Raw genomic sequence first — 17,937 nt, forward strand, 5'->3', positions numbered from 1 at the left:
GAAATCTTATAGTGGGCCATGTTTGGATCTTCCAACCGTACAATAAACCAAACACAAACCTCAAAAGCAACACAGACATGGGTCACTGAGCTCAAAACCAAGCTTCTGCTATGGCCATTCCAGTCCTCTGACCTGAACCCTACAGAAAATGAGAGGAGTGAACTGAAGAGGAGAAGCACCAACATGGAGCTGGGAATCTAAAGGGTCTGGAGTGATTCTGGATGAAGGAATGGTCTCTGATCTCTTGTCATCTCTAACCTCATCAGGCATTATAGGAGAAAATTTAGAGCTGTTAAACTGGTAAATGGAGGTTTCAAAAAGTATTGAATAATTGTGGCCAATGTGTATTAGAGAAAAAACATTTATTTCATAATGATATTTGCCCCATTTTAAATTCTTATTATCCAATGAATGGATACATTTGTGTGAATTTTTTAAATAAAAGACCAAAAGGATTAACTATGCCAATGAATTTTCACAGCATTTTTTGATCATATTTACCAAGGGGGGGCAATATTTTTGGCCTTGACTGTATATTTATACGATCTGATAATCTGAGAGAAATAATTTAAGCATAAGACAAATCAGAGGAATAACACAACGAAACATTTAACAAATTGTTTAAATTTTGCAACATTTTCTGTTAAGTTTTCAGACATTCAGTCTCAAAATAATATATTATTAATTATGGAATTATACTTTTAATTTAAAGTAAGTCATGGAGTATTTATTTTATTTATTACTGACTTTTAGGTCCCACTTGACTTTTAAGATAACTCTTCAAATATAATACTTGTTAAATAGCAGTCACTAGGTGTGAGGGACTGAGCAGTAAAGCAATGAGGGACATTAAAAAAAAATGTTTTCCCAAAAACAAAAATTGAATTCTTTTAATAAATCCAAAATAAAGTTCACACTTCAAATCAACATTCCACAATAAAGAAATTTCAAATAACAAATCAAATAACTACGCCTATAAATGAGGTCAACAGAACAGAATGAAACTTAACAAAGACATGCCAACCAAACTAAACTGACCTACCAAATGACACAATAGGAAAACATTTATACAATTGGACTAGTCCATCTTACACACAAATTACAATTTATATAAATAAGAATTAAACAAACAGTCCTAAATTAAACCATCTCAATTCTCCCGGATGTTCATCTGTCCATTGGTGCCAGCAAGCAGAACTAAAGAATGGTGGAGGCAGCATATTTTATTTAATAAAATATTCTGGAATGACAAATAAACTGAGTTTGTGTCTTATTGAAACACCAAAATAATTAAATTAATCTAAAGTAAATACAAACAAAAATAAGAATCTTTTTAAACAAAATCAATAGGTACCTAAGAGTGTGTGTGTGCATGTGTTTGCGCGTGTGTGTGTACACATTACCGCTCAGTGATGTGTGGCCATGTTGTGGGCCATCACACTAGGCAAAAATGCCATATACTGTAAAAAGCAATGGTCGATATATATTGATTTGTTAAATCCTTACTCATGCTGCAGTAAAGGAAATTATTGCATCACTAACTGCATGGGACCACACAGTGCAAAAGCAGGGATTTTAAATCTGGCTATGTTTGCTATACAAGAAAACTATGCACACTGTTAATTAACATATTTAACTAAACTAAACTAAGTTAAACTAACAAAGACTGCTTAAATTGGTCATATAATGCTTTTTTAAAGATCAGTATTTTGTGTATTTGATGTAACAGTATATGTTGACATGTTTTAATGTTCAAAAAACACATTATTTTTCAAATATTGTACAATATTTTAGGTCCTCTATGCCCCGCCTCTCTCAAACGTGTCATTTTCTCCAAAGTCCCTCCTTCTGACAAGCACAGTCTGCTCTGATTGGCCAACTGACCCTTTGCATTGTGATTGGCCAAACACTGCAAGCACTTGTCAGAAATGTAACGCCCCTTTCCATAATCACGAGCTTTATCTTTCAAAATAAATGTAAAGACAGTTAATAATATCCTTAGATTTACCATCATTTCAAGCCAGAAAGAGGACCCCTTTAAAGAGAGAGAGAGAGAGAGAGAGAGGATTAATTCACATTTATTGTTACAAATGACTTATTACAGGAGATTTACAAAAAACACAAACAAAAATTAAAATAGATAATTACTTCCCCCTTTTTGTTTTTAAAACCTTAAGATCAATTCATTATCATGCAGTGTACATAATACTTCATTTATTCCCCATATTTCTCTAAACTTTGGTAGAGAATCCACCATCTTGTAATATGCATACTCCACCCTAATTCGAGAAGCTACCAAACCTAAAAACATAGGCACAACGCTTATTGACCTTTGCCCCAGCAGTCTGTTTTTTCTTGTCTTCCAAATAGCTAATTTTGCAGTGCCAGATAAAAAATTAATTAAAACAGTCACATTTTTCTTTTGAACTGAATACTTTGGCCCAAAAATGAACAATTGAAAAGAAAAATCTACACCCAGGGACAAAAAACAAATGCTTAAAAAATCAAAAAGTTTAACCAAACCACACTTTAACACATATCAAATAGAGAGATTTCTTTCCAGCAGAATCAAAGCTCCAGAACTGGTGTTTTCAGAGTCAGTAAACAGCTTTCATCTTCTACCCAGTCGCCCACAGCCGCACTTACATTGATTAAGAGAAAAAGATGACCATACCCCTCAACCCATTCATTTAGGACATCTGGGTCTTTCAAAAAAACTTGATATTCTGTGCTCAAGTCCTTGAATATCTTTGCAGTGCATTGTTTTAAAAACCGGATCGATTTCACACCCCTTCTTTGGCTTAAGTCTTTCAAATCACTTCTCAGGTTATGTCCCAGCTTATTGCACCCAGCCGCTAACAGTCGTGCTCGCACGTTTTCAGATGACAACTGTGTTGAAGATAAAAAGGAGTTGAAAAACAATGGTTCCTCTAACAACCAATCACCAGCAGGTGTATTAGGTGATCTGGATACGATAAAAACCTTCCAGGCCTCCAGCACAGATCTGTAAAAGGGGGGAAGATCCACCATTTCTTTCTCTTGCAATTGCATTAAAAACAAATGTTTATCGAACCCCATTCCACCTGCCCTCCTTAAAAGAGCTGTTGCAGTGTCCATCCAGACAGAGTTTTTATTAAACAAGAGTCTTTGGGCTGTTTGGAGCCGAAAAGTCATTATCCTGGACTTGATATCCACCAAGCCCTGCCCGCCTTCTTGTACTGGAAGATACAAAGCGGCTGCTCGAATCCAGTGTTGTCCTGACCAGAAAAAGGTCACCAAACTCCTTTGAATGCTTTGAATCAGTCCTGCAGGTGGCTGCAGTACGCACAGTTTATGCCAAAGAGTAGAAGCCACTAAATTATTAGCGACCAAAACTCTTCCCCTATATGACAACTGGGGTAGCAACCATTTCCAGCGAGACAATCGGGTACACACTCTTTCCTCCAAATCCTCCCAATTTAACTTTTGAAACTCACTTTTCCCAAAATAAATACCTAAAATCTTTAACCCCTCTTTTTTCCATGCAAGACCCCCTGGCAACTGTGGAAGATTCTCATCAGAAAAACTGCCCTGCCCAAAAGGCCTCACTTTTATCCCAGTTCACTTTCGCCTATGAGGCCCTTTCATACACATTAAGTGCACTAACCTGGGCCTTAATGTCTCTTTCATGATTAACAAACACTGTCACATCATCAGCATAAGCACTTACAGTAATACTTGAACTCTGAGATAAACCAGGAAAAATAAACCCAGACAAAGTTCTACGCAAGTTAAAAAGAAGAGGCTCAATAGCAATGCTATAAAGTTGCCCTGATAAAGGACAACCTTGTCTGATACCCCTTGAAACTGGGATTGGCCGGCTTAGCCCGCCTCCCACTTTTACAAATGCAAGCAGCACCGGAATACAGCAATTTGACCATATTTAGGAAAGAATCACCAATACCAAAAGCTTTTAAAACATTAAAAAGATAGCCATGATCAACCCGATCAAAGGCTTTCTTTTGATCTAAAGAAAATAAACCAACTTTCAATTCAAAACTTTTACAAATATCTAAAATATCCTGAATTAAAAACAAATTATCCATTATTGTCCTCTCTGGGATACAATAAGTTTGATCTTTTTGTATAATCAAATTTAGATATTTTTTTAATCTATTAGCAAGACACTTAGACATAATTTTGTAATCAGTGGTCAGTAATGCAACGGGTCTCCAATTTTTTAAAAGAGATAAATCTCCCTTTTTTGGTAATAAAGATAAAACAGCACGTTGACACAAACAACCATCTTTTCTACATTCACAGAAAACCTCATATAAGTCTTGTCCAATAAAATTCCAAAAATGCTTGTAAAATTCAGAGGGCAACCCATCAATACCGGGAGATCGTCCAATACCAAGCTGACCAACTGCAGTAGTGAGCTCTTGAAGACAAAGTTCAGTGTCCAAATCAGTCTTAGAGTCCGAGTCTATTTGAGGCAAGTCTTGAATTAGCTGTTCGGCACAGTCAGTATCACATTGTTCAGCAGCATCGAGATTGGAGTAAAAATCCACTGCATGATGCCTCATCTCTGTAAAATTACTGGTCACCCTCCCATCAGGAAGGCGAAATTAAAAAAAATAAACACTAGGAGCATCCATGTCATTAACAGAGACAAACCGAGACCTCACAAGAGCTCCCTTCACCCTTTCATTCAAAAACGAACCCAGTTCTCTTTTTTTTCTTGCAGATTGTTTAACAGATTAGAATCATATCTATTAATTAGATCCACCTCCATATTTGATATGTCCTTTTCAATTGACTGAATAATTTCTCTTAATTTAATAGTGGAATTAGCAGTGTGTTGCAAACAAAACATTTTAATGTTTGTTTTCCCTATTTCCCACCAGTTTTAAATTTTCAAAAGCGCCTTTACACAATCTCCACTGTTGCCAAAAAATCTCAAAATGTTTACAAAAATTAAGATCCTGAAGTAATTTTGTGTTAAAATGCCAATAAGACGACTTCTTTATACACTTGGACATATTTATAATAAGAGAAACCAAATGATGATCTGTGTACCCTACTGGAGTGATAAAACAATCAATACTCCGACTACTAAGATGATTGGACATATATATCCTATCCAATCGAGCTGCACTGACTCTATTATCTGTCATTTTAATCCAAGTATATTGTCTCACTTGTGGGTGTTTGATCCGCCACATATCTAAAAGGTCTACTTCTCGAACTATTTTTGATAATTGAGATGAAGACTGAAGGTGAGGTTCTTCATTTGTGCGATCAATAGTGAAATTCTCAGTACAATTCCAATCGGCTCCCATGATTATATTTCCATCAGCACAGAACATTAAAGCATTTCTTAACATGCTGAAAAAATTTAGTCGTTCATGTCCCACATTAGGTGCATATGCATTTAAAAAGTAAAAAATAACTCCATCAATATCAGCCTTTACTACTACTAGTCTTCCATTTACAGGTTCCTCTCTCTTTTTTTAAAACATTAACTCTTATATCTGGAGAAAATAAGATTGCAAGCCCAGCACTCACATTAGTTTTATGGCTAAGTACAGGTCCTTCTCAAAAAATTAGCATATTGTGATAAAAGTTCATTATTTTCCATAATGTAATGATAAAAATTAAACTTTCATATATTTTAGATTCATTGCACACCAACTGAAATATTTCAGGTCTTTTATTGTTTTAATACTGATGATTTTGGCATACAGCTCATGAAAACCCAAAATTCCTATCTCAAAAAATTAGCATATTTCATCCGACCAATAAAAGAAAAAGTGTTTTTAATACAAAAAAGTCAACCTTCAAATAATTATGTTCAGTTATGCACTCAATATTTGGTCGGGAATCCTTTTGCAGAAATGACTGCTTCAATGCGGCGTGGCATGGAGGCAATCAGCCTGTGGCACTGCTGAGGTGTTATGGAGGCCCAGGATGTTCAGGTCAGGAGAGTTGGCAGGCCAATTGAGCACAGTAATACCATGGTCAGTAAAGCATTTACCAGTGGTTTTGGCACTGTGAGCAGGTGCCAGGTCGTGCTGAAAAACGAAATCTTCATCTCCATAAAGCTTTTCAGCAGATGGAAGCATGAAGTGCTCCAAAATCTCCTGATAGCTAGCTGCATTGACCCTGCCCTTGATAAAACACAGTGGACCAACACCAGCAGCTGACATGGCACCCCAGACCATCACTGACTGTGGGTATTTGACACTGGACTTCAGGCATTTTGGCATTTCCTTCTCCCCAGTCTTCCTCCAGACTCTGGCACCTTGATTTCCGAATGACATGCAAAATTTGCTTTCATCAGAAAAAAAGTACTTTGGACCACTGAGCAACAGTCCAGTGCTGCTTCTCTGTAGCCCAGGTCAGGCGCTTCTGCCGCTGTTTCTGGTTCAAAAGCACACGCCTGTGCACGGTGGCTCTGGATGTTTTCTACTCCAGACTCAGTCCACTGCTTCCGCAGGTCCCCCCAAGGTCTGGAATCGGTCCTTCTCCACAATCTTCCTCAGGGTCCGGTCACCTCTTCTCGTTTTGCAGCGTTTTTTTGCCACACTTTTTCCTTCCCACAGACTTCCCACTGAGGTGCCTTGATACAGCACTCTGGGAACAGCCTATTCGTTCAGAAATTTCTTTCTGTGTCTTACCCTCTCGCTTGAGGGTGTCAATGATGGCCTTCTGGACAGCAGTCAGGTCGGCAGTCTTACCCATGATTGCGGTTTTGAGTAATGAACCAGGCTGGGAGTTTTTAAAAGCCTCAGGAATCTTTTGCAGGTGTTTAGAGTTAATTAGTTGATTAGGTTAATAGCTCGTTTAGAGAACCTTTTCATGATATGCTAATTTTTTGAGATAGGAATTTTGGGTTTTCATGAGCTGTATGCCAAAATCATCAGTATTAAAAACAATAAAAGACCTGAAATATTTCAGTTGGTGTGCAATGAATCTAAAATATATGAAAGTAAAATTTTTATCATAACATTATGGAAAATAATGAACTTTTATCACAATATGCTAATTTTTTTAGAAGGACCTGTATGTATTGGCCTTTCTACCATAATCCCCACTCTAGGTCATTAGCATAATCGCTATGAGTTTCTTGAAGGAAAATAACATTTAGTTTTTTTTGCTCTATTGTTTCAAGCACAAGAGCACGCTTACATCCATCCCTTCCACCATTAATGTTAAGTGAGCCAACCCTCAAGACTTCCATAAAAAAATACTGGAAGAAAGAGCAGACAGGCAGAAAAAAACAGAAATAAAGAAAAAGACACCATGTGATGCATGAAAAGATCAATAACTAAAGTACTTTTAACGTTCTCTTTTTCTCCATTTTCCGATCCTTTTCTAACTGTAGTTACGTGCTTCTTTAAACGAAACCGCTTCTTTTCGCTCAGGAGATCGACCCCCACATTCTTCTGAAGAAAAGTAACTGATTTTACGAATTTTTCTACATCAGGAAAGAATTCCTTCACATCAACCTGCTTTCCAAAAGTATTATCTAGAAACTGATCAATTTCCTCTAAAGTATATAGAGAGAGCTCCTTCTGGGGATCTTGAGAGTTCTCTTCAAACCCACACTGTGAGCAAGAGTCCATATCCAGCACAGAAGCAGACTCATCTGACAGACCATCCTCTGCTGCTGTCACTGAGTCTGTTCGACTCTTCTCTGCACCACACTGAGCAGAACTAGTACTTGGAAACACATTCTCGTCACATTTATTGTCCTGTTCAACAACTAAATGCGCTTTACTCTTAACCGCATCATCAGCAGCAGCAGCAGCATTTGAACGTGTTTCCGATATCACCGGAATCTCTGAGGTATTCACTGCTACATTTAAAGCTATATTTACCTCTGCCTGCCTTACCTCCGTGAGGCCTGTATTCTCCTCCTGACCCGTTTGTATGGATGAAACCTGATCATCCGTCTCTATCACATTCACTGGGCCAACGTTATCCTGTTCGCGATCTTTTTGCGGACACATCTCCCGTTTATGGCCAACATCGCCGCATACAAAGCAGCGTAAACTTCCGGTAGTTGCATAAATCATATATGCTCCCCTTCATGTTTTATACGAAAAGAAACATTAAGTGTACGATCTGGTGATTCTAAAAACATGGAAACCTGTCTCCTAAAAGACACGACATGCTTCAATGCAGGGTTCTTACACCCCAAAGAAATCGCTCTGAACGGACTCGCAATCTTACCAAACCGCACTAGTTCGCAGAGAGAACCCCATCCTTCTCTCACACGACTCCCACTTTTCCACAAAAAAAATTAACTAATACCAAAACATACAAACAAACAAAAAAAAAAAAATTAAAAAATAGGAAAAAAAAACCAGGTGAAACTTTCACAGCTTCACTCCCGCCAAGCACCACTGTCACCCACAACCTCCCAGCATGCACCACGTGAGCGAGAGAGAGAGAGAGACTACTAAAAACAGAGAAGAAAAACAACATTAGGTCGCAATTTACAAGCATTGATTTGTCACTGTATGCAGTCTTCTTCATTTTCATTAATTCAAGTTAATGAATTAATACAGTTTTGCCAGGCCAGCTTTCAGATAACTCAGAGCGTCTTTATTGGCATCATCATCTACAGCTTTTCTCCTCATTTCTTCCAGCTCTCGCACCCAGTCTTCTTTCCCAGCCTCCCTCATTCTGGGGATGAAGAAGTCGAGATGCTGAAGAGTGAAGGCAGAGTCTGGTTTTAATGCGATCTGAGACAGGTGCCTGATGGTCCTGTAAGCATTGAACAGAAGAATTGACTTTTGGTTCTCAATATCCTGCAGATCTTTGTCAACATTATCCATTACAAACGAAAACCTCTTGGTTTGTTCTTGGGCTTTTTCATATTCCTTTATTATGTAGTCAAACTCCATCATGACGTTTGCAATTCTGATGACATATTTTTTGTTTTCTTTGACATGTTTGCTATGATGACAGTTCCCTGTGCACATGGTGCAGTAGCCGTCTTTCATGACTTCACATTTGCTGGGATTTGAACCCCACCAGCAGTCAAACTCATGACAGTTTTCCTCACAGATGGTGCAGGTCGTGGCCTTCCTGTTCTTCCATGACTTGCTCTCGATGGGCACCTTCTCTTTGACAGTCTTTTTGACTCTAATGGTGAAGTTTTTACACTCATCAATCTTTTCCTTGTTTTGCACCATTGCCTCCTGAATCTGACGTTTTTCAGCTATTTTCAGCTCCATCTCTTGAACTCGCAGCTGTAAGTTGCAGATGTATGCTTCAGACTGAATGCGTTCCATCCGGACATCTGAAGTCAACTTTAAACTTCTTCTGTTCATTTCATTCAGAGACTGAAAGAATTGCTTCATGCCTTCCACACTGTCTTCCCAGGCGTCTCTTTGAGCGCGAATGTGACGTTTTTTAGTGTGACGGCCTTCAGTCTGTCTGTTGTTGAATAAGAAATGAACAGGTTGCCCGCTTTTGTCTCGTTTGCAGGGGATTTTAGCTTTATTAACGGCACCAAGAATGTTTTTGGGTGGCAGACCATCAGAGTGTGTGATTAAAAACACAATGTTGTTCACAATGTCTTTACCAAACAAAGACAGAACTGAACTGATAATGTAATGCTGTCTGTCTGAGAGACGATTCTTAGATGCCTGAATCACAAAACACACAGCGTCGACTTCACAAACTCCATCTTTGCTCTGAAACAGAGTGGCTAAATTCTCAGCAACTTCCGGATCTTTGTCCAGTCCTCTAGTGTCTCCGTAGCCTGGAGTATCAATGATGGTGAGAGATATGGGACTCTTTACATGAAAGACCTCATACATGGTGATTTCAGAGGTTTGTGATTCTGATTGGTGTCGGGCTTCTTCTTCTCCTGTGATTTCATACCATTCTTCATCTTCAAACTTCACTCCCAGTAAGTAGTTGACCATGCTGTTGATGAGAGTCGTCTTGCCGACGCCGGTCTCTCCCACCAGAAGAACAATTTTGTTTGGTTTACTGGTGTCTTTTTTCCCATAAGTCCATTTTCTGACTTTCCCATATTCATCAAGCATGTTTCTCTCTGTCTGTAGACGGTATCGTTTTGGAGGACCTTCATGAATCAGAGTTAGTTTGCTTTCTTGAAATCTCAGCTCTCTGTAAAATGCAGATGGAGGCACATATTTCTGAGACTGTCTGTGGAGAAAGTATACAAAATCATGAGCACATCAAAATACAGATATTATGTGTTACATACATTTTCAACATGAACATAATAGTGCAATTGTTTTTGCATTAATTAATTTGACCTAAATAGTTGTATGGGCCACACTTAATTTTGATCTATTTACTTAATATTCTGAATAGTTTTGAAAATAGTAGCCTACTGTAAATGCTTGATATGCAAATAAAGCTTTGATTTATGCTGTATGACTGGAATTTTTACTGGAAATGCAGTTTAAAGGCTGAATTTAACATATATTTAATTTTATTTTGGCTAATTAATAGAGTAATTATAAATACTATAGTGTTTCATTGAGTAATTAATCATTCATGTATCATTTGCAAATGAAAACCCAACACACTCTTTTATCGTCACACACGGGTGTAAATACAATCATAATCTCAAAACTTTATTTGCAAAATATGTTAGCATATAAATAATAATTATACAGAACATTAATTAGGTAAAGTGATACACAAATTGAAATGGGAAATACAGCAATAAATATAAAAATATAGTCCTAACCAGTAATGATTTCACTGGTTTCACATCTGGTTCTACAACTGATTCTTTTGCTTAGATGCACAGAACCAAACATGTCTCCTCCCGGTCACCTTATTCTTGACATAAATTTGTTTGAATTTGTCTGTTCAAGCGCAGGAAGGAAGCAGAGTTCAAGATGTGGAGCGCCTTTTAGGAGCGTCATTCACATTTGACAAGAAACCCTGCTACACAACAAGTAACTCCCAAGTATATTAATTTTGCATGCAGTTTATTTCCTATAAGATATGTTTAATTCTACATGAAACGTCTGCGTGGATTATGTCCTTACCCTGTCCCTCATAGAAGACATGAAAATATTTGCACACCTTGGAATGTTCATCAGCCAATTATATTCAAGCAACAGCCCCGTAGTAAAAGTACACAGTAAACACACATACATACAGTATAGTCATACTTGGATTAAACAGAAACTTAAATGCACACAAATACAATTAAACTACAGTATCGCCTATTCAAGCTTTGCTATTAGTACAGGCGCTGTTGTCAAACACTGTTGAGAGCTCTATACTCTTTTACTTTCTATCTCTCGCTAAACTCCATCATCTGTATATTGTCTGCACATCAATAGCTCAAGTCTTTGTTATTAATTTTATAGACAAATACCTGACAAATTTCTTAAAATAAAAATCGGAACAATGTCTTAAGGTGTGGTAAGTGACTGTTTTATAAGCAAAATAATCGACTCAGACCCATTTAATTATTAGAAAAATAATTCACAAAATAAAATACCACATCAGGGTCTGCATTGTTTTCTTAAAAATAAAACAACAACCTGGTGTCAGTTATTCCCACAAAAGCCAGTATTTGACATCTTTAACATCTCCATTGGTCTTTTTAGTTGTGTGTGTTTGCTTTTACCCAAACTGAAGTTTTTCCGCTCCGTCTTTTGATTGGTCTGATCTGCTGCTACTTTCACCTTGGATCTAATATAATAAAAAGAAGTCCACTAAACATACAACTAAAACAGCAAAAACAAGCCCATTGGCTATAGTCTGTTTTTTAGTTTATTATACAGTTTTGTTTATACATCTAATTGCTTTTTTTTTTTTTTCAATCAAATAAACCTACATTTTAAAAAAAGAGAATTCACACAATCATAACATACTATTAATGATCTCTATTGCATTTAATCAAACATGTGCCCCTTTTTGCCTACCTGCTCATCTGAAACGGTGGCTTGGATGCTGTCTTCACACTGTCCCTCACTGTCTGTGCATATACTATAAACAGAAACAGGGGGAAAAACATCAAATCTCTATTTCTATAGGCTACTTTAAAATGAACTAGACTTACAATAAAGGTGATCACTGGAGGCAAAACATTTTAAGATATTTAGCATTACAACTTTATGTAAAACTGATTTTGAAATCACTATACAAATACATATGACTTGTCCTTTCATTATAGTTTACCTCAGAGATTGATTGTGTTAATGGCTTTATCTTTACTTTATCAACCGTTGCTCCTCTCCCTTCTTTTGACTGCTACATTCACCTTGAATAAGAGCATGTCTTATCTTAATCTTATGGACCTTATAACCTTATTAAAAGTCTGTTATATTTGGTCAATTTCTTACTTCAAAATTGTAAAATCACTGAAAAAAATTAAATTATGAAAATATGAAACTAAAAATGCCAGTATATGGCAGCACATCACTGTCTTAATGAGTGAGTTAGTTGCATGTAATTATGCATGAATAGTTGTTATAACTATAGGAAACACATGTAACATGCAAGGACACTGTAAAGTGTAAAATAAAACTTTCTAATTATTGGGTGAATCATTTTTCTATTTAAAAATAATTATCAACTTCAACGTGCTTGCACACTGCTGGTTATATATGTGCTACATAATCGTTTATGTAATAATAAATTCCACAGCCCTGCAGAGTTTAGTTTTAACACACCTGAACCAGTTCATCAAGTCCTTCATGTTTTTTTTTTGAAAACTGCATGGTAAGTGTGTTGGAGCAGGTTTGGAACTAAACCCAGTAGTTTGGCACCTTTGAGTTCTCATAAACGGCTACTGAGATAATATTTTCACTTGAAACAAGTAATGGCTTGGACCTGGAAACAGTAGCCTATTGTTGGTTTGTTGATATGTTATGATGTCATATGTCGATATGTTAACAAACAACAGTATGCTGAGATTGAGTTTTGTGTAGGCTATTAGGCTATTTTTATATTTAATGACATGTTATGATTTTGAAGTAGACAAAAAACAAGTTGACTTGTTTACCTAATCGTGCAGTTAAGACACTATTGTGCAAGCAATCCGATATCTTGATTATAGGACGTGAGACAAAATGAAATGTTAAATGTTGATCGTTTTTATCTCTTAAGGTGACAGGAATGAATATGATTGTGAATAAGATTACACATGGATTTTGACACTAACCTTTTTAAATCTACAATCTGGTCATACTCTAAGATGCCCTTCACTCTCATGTTGAACATCGCAGCAGGTGTCTCTGTAAAACTGAGAAAAAAATAAAATGAATATTGCTTCAAAAAAAAAAAAAAAAAAAAGATAAAATATTTATTGCTTATTCATTTATTATTGTTGCACTTATCTAGTGTTACTGATGTGCTCAAACCTCAGGAAGAGTCAAGTGTGTGCGTCGTCCTTCAGTGTCTGTGCTGCAGATTTCCTCAAATCACGTATCTAGATAAGGAAATGAAAGAGGTTATTTTTCTCATGGTTTTCACCTGCTGGATAATAAAATAGGTGAAAACCATTTCTTACACAATGACAAAAGCTTTTGCAAAAATGATTGCCACCGCAATTTTTTTTTTTTCTCTCCAACTATCATGAATGAATCATACAGTCAGGAAAGCTAAATCTCTGTTCCTCCCACAAACATTTCTTTAGTCTTGGCCCTTCTTAATCACATCAAGTCTTATAATTCTCAAAAAAAAAAAAAAAAAAAAACTTTTATGTCCCTCCTTACTGATATACTTACCTGGAGAATGAACGATCAGCTGCCTGTAGGTAAATTAGTGCTGAACATTCACTTCATTTCCATCCTGCAAACAGTGTAATTAATATGTTGCATATTTAACATTGTAAAATCTACTATCGATTACAGAAAACTAACCCACACAAGTAGAGTAACTTCTCATATTATTTTCACTTTCTGTTTTACCTGCAGCTCGTTGTTGTTGTTGCTTTATGATTGGAAATTCACAGAAATATCATTTGTTTCTAGGCAGAAATAAAGCCTCCTATTATTCAAGACAGTCATTTGGTTCCATGATTGCCATAATTCCCTTTGAGATTTGTTAATAAAATTAATCAATATAAAAGGGTGCTGTGTAACATCTATATGTTGCCAAATATAAGTACAATAAAACAAAACAAAATATTAAAATTATAAATTAATTATAAATGGCTATAAATGAAATAATGAAAAGGGGCATATAAATAAACATCTAAAATAAATGACTGAAAAAAAAAATGAATAAAAGATGTAGGAAATATGCTTCTTGCTGATGTAGCTATGTATTGTATTGGACCCGGAAATAACGTCTCTCTCTCTCTCTCTCTCTATAATAAAGTATATTATATATTATTATGTAAAGTTTAATATCATACACTATAATATTATATAATATCATATCATACCATATTTTATCATAGTTATTATATCCAAGTTGTCTGTCTGGAAAGCAGCATTAGGTTAACATTTTAATAAACGATCGTGTACTACCATTACGAGCCATTCTAAGGTGACATTTCAGCACTTGACAAATGGATAGCGACTCCTAAGTTACTTAAATTAAAGCTAAGTTATACTGTGTTAAGTGCATTTTTGGGAAACGCACGTGAAACAATAAAGAACGACCGTAAAATGACTTGTAGAAAAGGCTCTTAAGCGCTATAATCAATCATTATCAGGAAACCGGGCCATGATCGTCTTTTTTTCCCTAGTAAAAGGAGAAAAATTATTTGTACCATAGAACCAAAAGATAATACTGAATGTCACATGAAACACTTAATACTCCAGTCATAAGACAATTCTTTTCAGAATTAGAAATGTAAGAGGGTTGCAAAGCCTCTAAACACTCACAGGAATAACATGCCTGTTACTCATTACATACATTTAGTGTTCATTTTTGCACAGTATTTCATAAGATCTTATCCACTTTTGGATCACTCTTAAATACCCTTCCTCCTCACAAGGTACTATAATCACAAATATTCAAAATGTCTCAGAATTCAATCACAAAATGTTATCCTCAAAGTTAACGAAAAACACTACAACCCAGACAAAACCTTCTGATGCATATTCTGGATCAGTCTAATGACTGGTTTACCCACCCTCCCACATCTGGTTCTGACTGTCAGTGACCCACCCTGACCAGAAGGTGCTCTGGAACACATTTGATGCCATCTGTGCTTAGCTTTAGGTGGTAAGGCACAAATCATGTTGCCTGACGTGCGGTTAAACCTCTCGACTGCCCCATTACCCATTCGGTGGTAAGGGGTCGTATGGGATTTTTGAACACCTGCAAGCTGAAGCATTTCAGAAATCAGGTTGCTTTCAAAATTAGCTCCCTGGTCAGAATGTACTCGCTCAGGGAAGCTGTAGATGCAGAAAAAGTTGTCTCATAGCTGTTTCGCTACTGCCTTTGTTGATTGGTTAGGACAGAGGTAAGCCTGAGCCAGCTTGGTTAAATGGTCTGTCACAACCAAGACATCCAGAGACTTATTAGAGGAGTCTTCGGCAGACCAAAAATCTACACAAACCAGCTCAAGAGGTCTTGATGTCCTGATACTCTCAAGTGGAGCTCTTGCCTCAGGCTCTGGTGACTTACTGACCACACATGTTCTGCAGCATCGCACATACTGTTTCACATCTTTTTCCATTCCTTGCCAGTAGAACCAAGAGTGTCCTGTGTTGACCCTGGTGTCCAGCTTCATTATGTACCCCCTTAAGCACTTTATCTCGAAGGACAGCAGACACAACAAACTGAAAAGTTTTATTTTTGGTGACGACATCCTTGGACACACAATATAATATTGTCATGGGTCTGGTATCCGTCTCTGTCTCCCTCTACTGGTTACTCACTCACTCTCTTCCAAATGCACCTTCACTCCCCTCAGCTGTTTCTAGTTTGCTATCAGCATTTGTGTTAATTCTCTTACACCTGTTCTCCTTTCCCTCTGATTGTGTTTGCTACTTCTAGCTTCCCATTTCCCCGTCCCCATTGCCGGATTATTCCTAGAGTTATCTATGCAGAGGCTTTCTCTCCGTTCTATGTACCTGTCTAGTCTGAGTCCTGTCTGGATCTGGTCTGTACAATATATTACTCTGTGTTTGCTGATTATCGGGTTGCTTTGCACTCTGTCCAGTTTACCTGCTGATGTCCTGCCAGCCTGAGCTTCCTACCCACCAGCCGTGTGTTGTACCTCCTCTGAGAGACTGAGGCTTGACGCCGCCAGACCTGTTCCCTCTGCTGTGTTTTTTGTTTTTTTATGAGGATATTTTTATTTGCCTTATCGTATTGACGGCAGTTGCTGGTATTTATCTCTGATGAGGATTTCTGTTTTTTGGACTGTTGCTTTATCTTCATTAAAGACTTTTTCTTGCATTTCGCTCTTGGGTCCTTTCTCACAATCCATAACAAATATACCCATTCTAAATGATAGTTTGTTTCAATGTTTTAGAAACCGAAGCACGCTAGCTAATTCCTTAAACCCCTCCCTCCTAGATGGCCTACGTTTGCACTCCACAAAATAAAACACTCTGCTCAGAATAGGATCAGCATGTTGTAATTCTGTCAGCTCCTGCCTTCATAAAATTACATTATAAAAAATATACAATAAAAAATATACAAATTAACAATTGTATGTACAGATATATAACAATAGACAGTTGTATGTGCAGGTATATTATGTGCAAATTTTAATGTAGATTAGAAAAGGTAAATAAATTAGAAAAAGCAGTCCTAAATGAAAGAAAAGAAGTTGACAAAAAGATTGAATCCAATATTTGGTGATAAAATATAGCATAATGAGTGATTTATAAGCAATTTTTTGAGGCCGGTAAATTTTTTCCCGGTAACACCACAAGTGTGACTTTGTGCCATTTTGTACAAAATAAAAGCCTTTTAAAACAAACTCCCTGAATAAACATTAAAGTAAACTAGTGTGATAAACAGTGCAAATTTTATCAGTTTTCATTTAATATTGTGAAAATTATTCATAAATAATTTTTTTTTTTTTTTTTTTTACTCAAAAAATGAGGTGCCACTTCTCAGATAAATAAGGCTTACAATAAATCAGATGAAAATATAAATACAAAACCAGTCCTAAATGAAAGAAAAGTTGACAAAAAGATTGAATCCAATCTTTGGTGATAATATAGCATAATAAGTGATTTATAAGCAATTTTTTGAGTCTGTGTCATTTTTGCCATGGAACACCACAAGTGTAACAAGGGGAAAAATCTCCCCCCAAAAAAGTAAGAAAATGATCAAAACATTTTTGAGAAGTAGTTATACACTTTTGTGAACAAAGTCACTAAATTTCAGTCCAATGTGATAACATTAACTAGTATTCTCGGGAAAAAGAAAATCTTCTTGGGGCAAAAAAGACCCGAACACCACATTTACTGTTAGTAAAACCCATGACTTATCCACTGTTTAAACTCACAGCACGTTACTAGGGTGTTGGGTGCTTGTTCTATTCTAATCATAAAAAAATGTGTTAAAAATACAAAACTGTTGCAAACATTTCATATTTGTAAATACACATTTTATTGATTTACAGATTCTGGACTGGACTGTGAAGATCTGCATGGCATTAAAGCACCTGCATGATCAACAGGTCCTCCATAAAAACCTGCAGCCCAAGGTACAAATGTAACTCAATCCACTGAGTCTGAAGGCTACTTCTGACAGTCATTAATTGAAATTTCGCAAATTTACTGTGTATTATTAACCATACATTGGACATCAATAGAAGGCCTAATTGCCCGATAGTATAATGTTGTTCTGCATCATAAAAACAATTTCTTATTTTCAGATGGAGTTTGCCATTGTTTAATAGGTTTTTTTGGAGGCTGTAGATGATAGGTTAGCGTGGTGACAATGAATGGCACTAATCACCTAGTCTTTTATTTTTTTTTTTTTTTTCACTTATGGTTTTCTTTAATATTCTGAAAGTACAAAGGT

At 36.5% G+C, this 17,937-nt stretch overlaps 1 protein-coding gene across 2 annotated transcripts; it reads right to left on the bottom strand.

Moving 5' to 3' along the window:
- Positions 1-7,042: 7,042 nt before the first annotated feature.
- LOC109054458 lies at positions 7,043-13,889 on the bottom strand. Of its 2 annotated transcripts, XM_042759400.1 has the most exons (7): positions 13,857-13,889; positions 13,722-13,785; positions 13,356-13,423; positions 13,157-13,237; positions 11,916-11,979; positions 11,618-11,682; positions 7,043-10,167 (listed from the first exon to the last, which is right to left on the bottom strand). In XM_042759400.1, exons 4-7 carry the CDS (start codon positions 13,213-13,215, stop codon positions 8,547-8,549), a joined length of 1,809 nt encoding a protein of 602 aa, XP_042615334.1. In that variant the 5' UTR covers positions 13,216-13,237; positions 13,356-13,423; positions 13,722-13,785; positions 13,857-13,889; the 3' UTR covers positions 7,043-8,546. The 2 variants fall into 2 exon arrangements, with proteins under 2 accessions (XP_042615334.1, XP_042615333.1); XM_042759399.1 differs by lacking the exon at positions 13,857-13,889 and having other exon boundaries at positions 13,722-13,850.
- Positions 13,890-17,937: the final 4,048 nt, after the last annotated feature.

The sequence above is a fragment of the Cyprinus carpio genome, chromosome A7, assembly GCF_018340385.1.
Source record: "Cyprinus carpio isolate SPL01 chromosome A7, ASM1834038v1, whole genome shotgun sequence".
Classification (NCBI taxonomy): Eukaryota; Metazoa; Chordata; class Actinopteri; order Cypriniformes; family Cyprinidae; genus Cyprinus; species Cyprinus carpio.

What these genes read in the sequence shown, in the direction of transcription:
- LOC109054458 (XM_042759400.1), bottom strand. Translation starts at nt 13,215, where the DNA reads ATGTTCAACATGAGAGTGAAGGGCATCTTAGAGTATGACCAGATTGTA. An exon ending in CAGATTGTAGATTTAAAAAG is followed by an intron (nt 11,980 to 13,156) that starts GTTAGTGTCAAA and finishes TTCTGTTTATAG; the next exon opens with TATATGCACAGACAGTGAGG. An exon ending in CCACCGTTTCAGATGAGCAG is followed by an intron (nt 11,683 to 11,915) that starts GTAGGCAAAAAG and finishes TTATTATATTAG; the next exon opens with ATCCAAGGTGAAAGTAGCAG.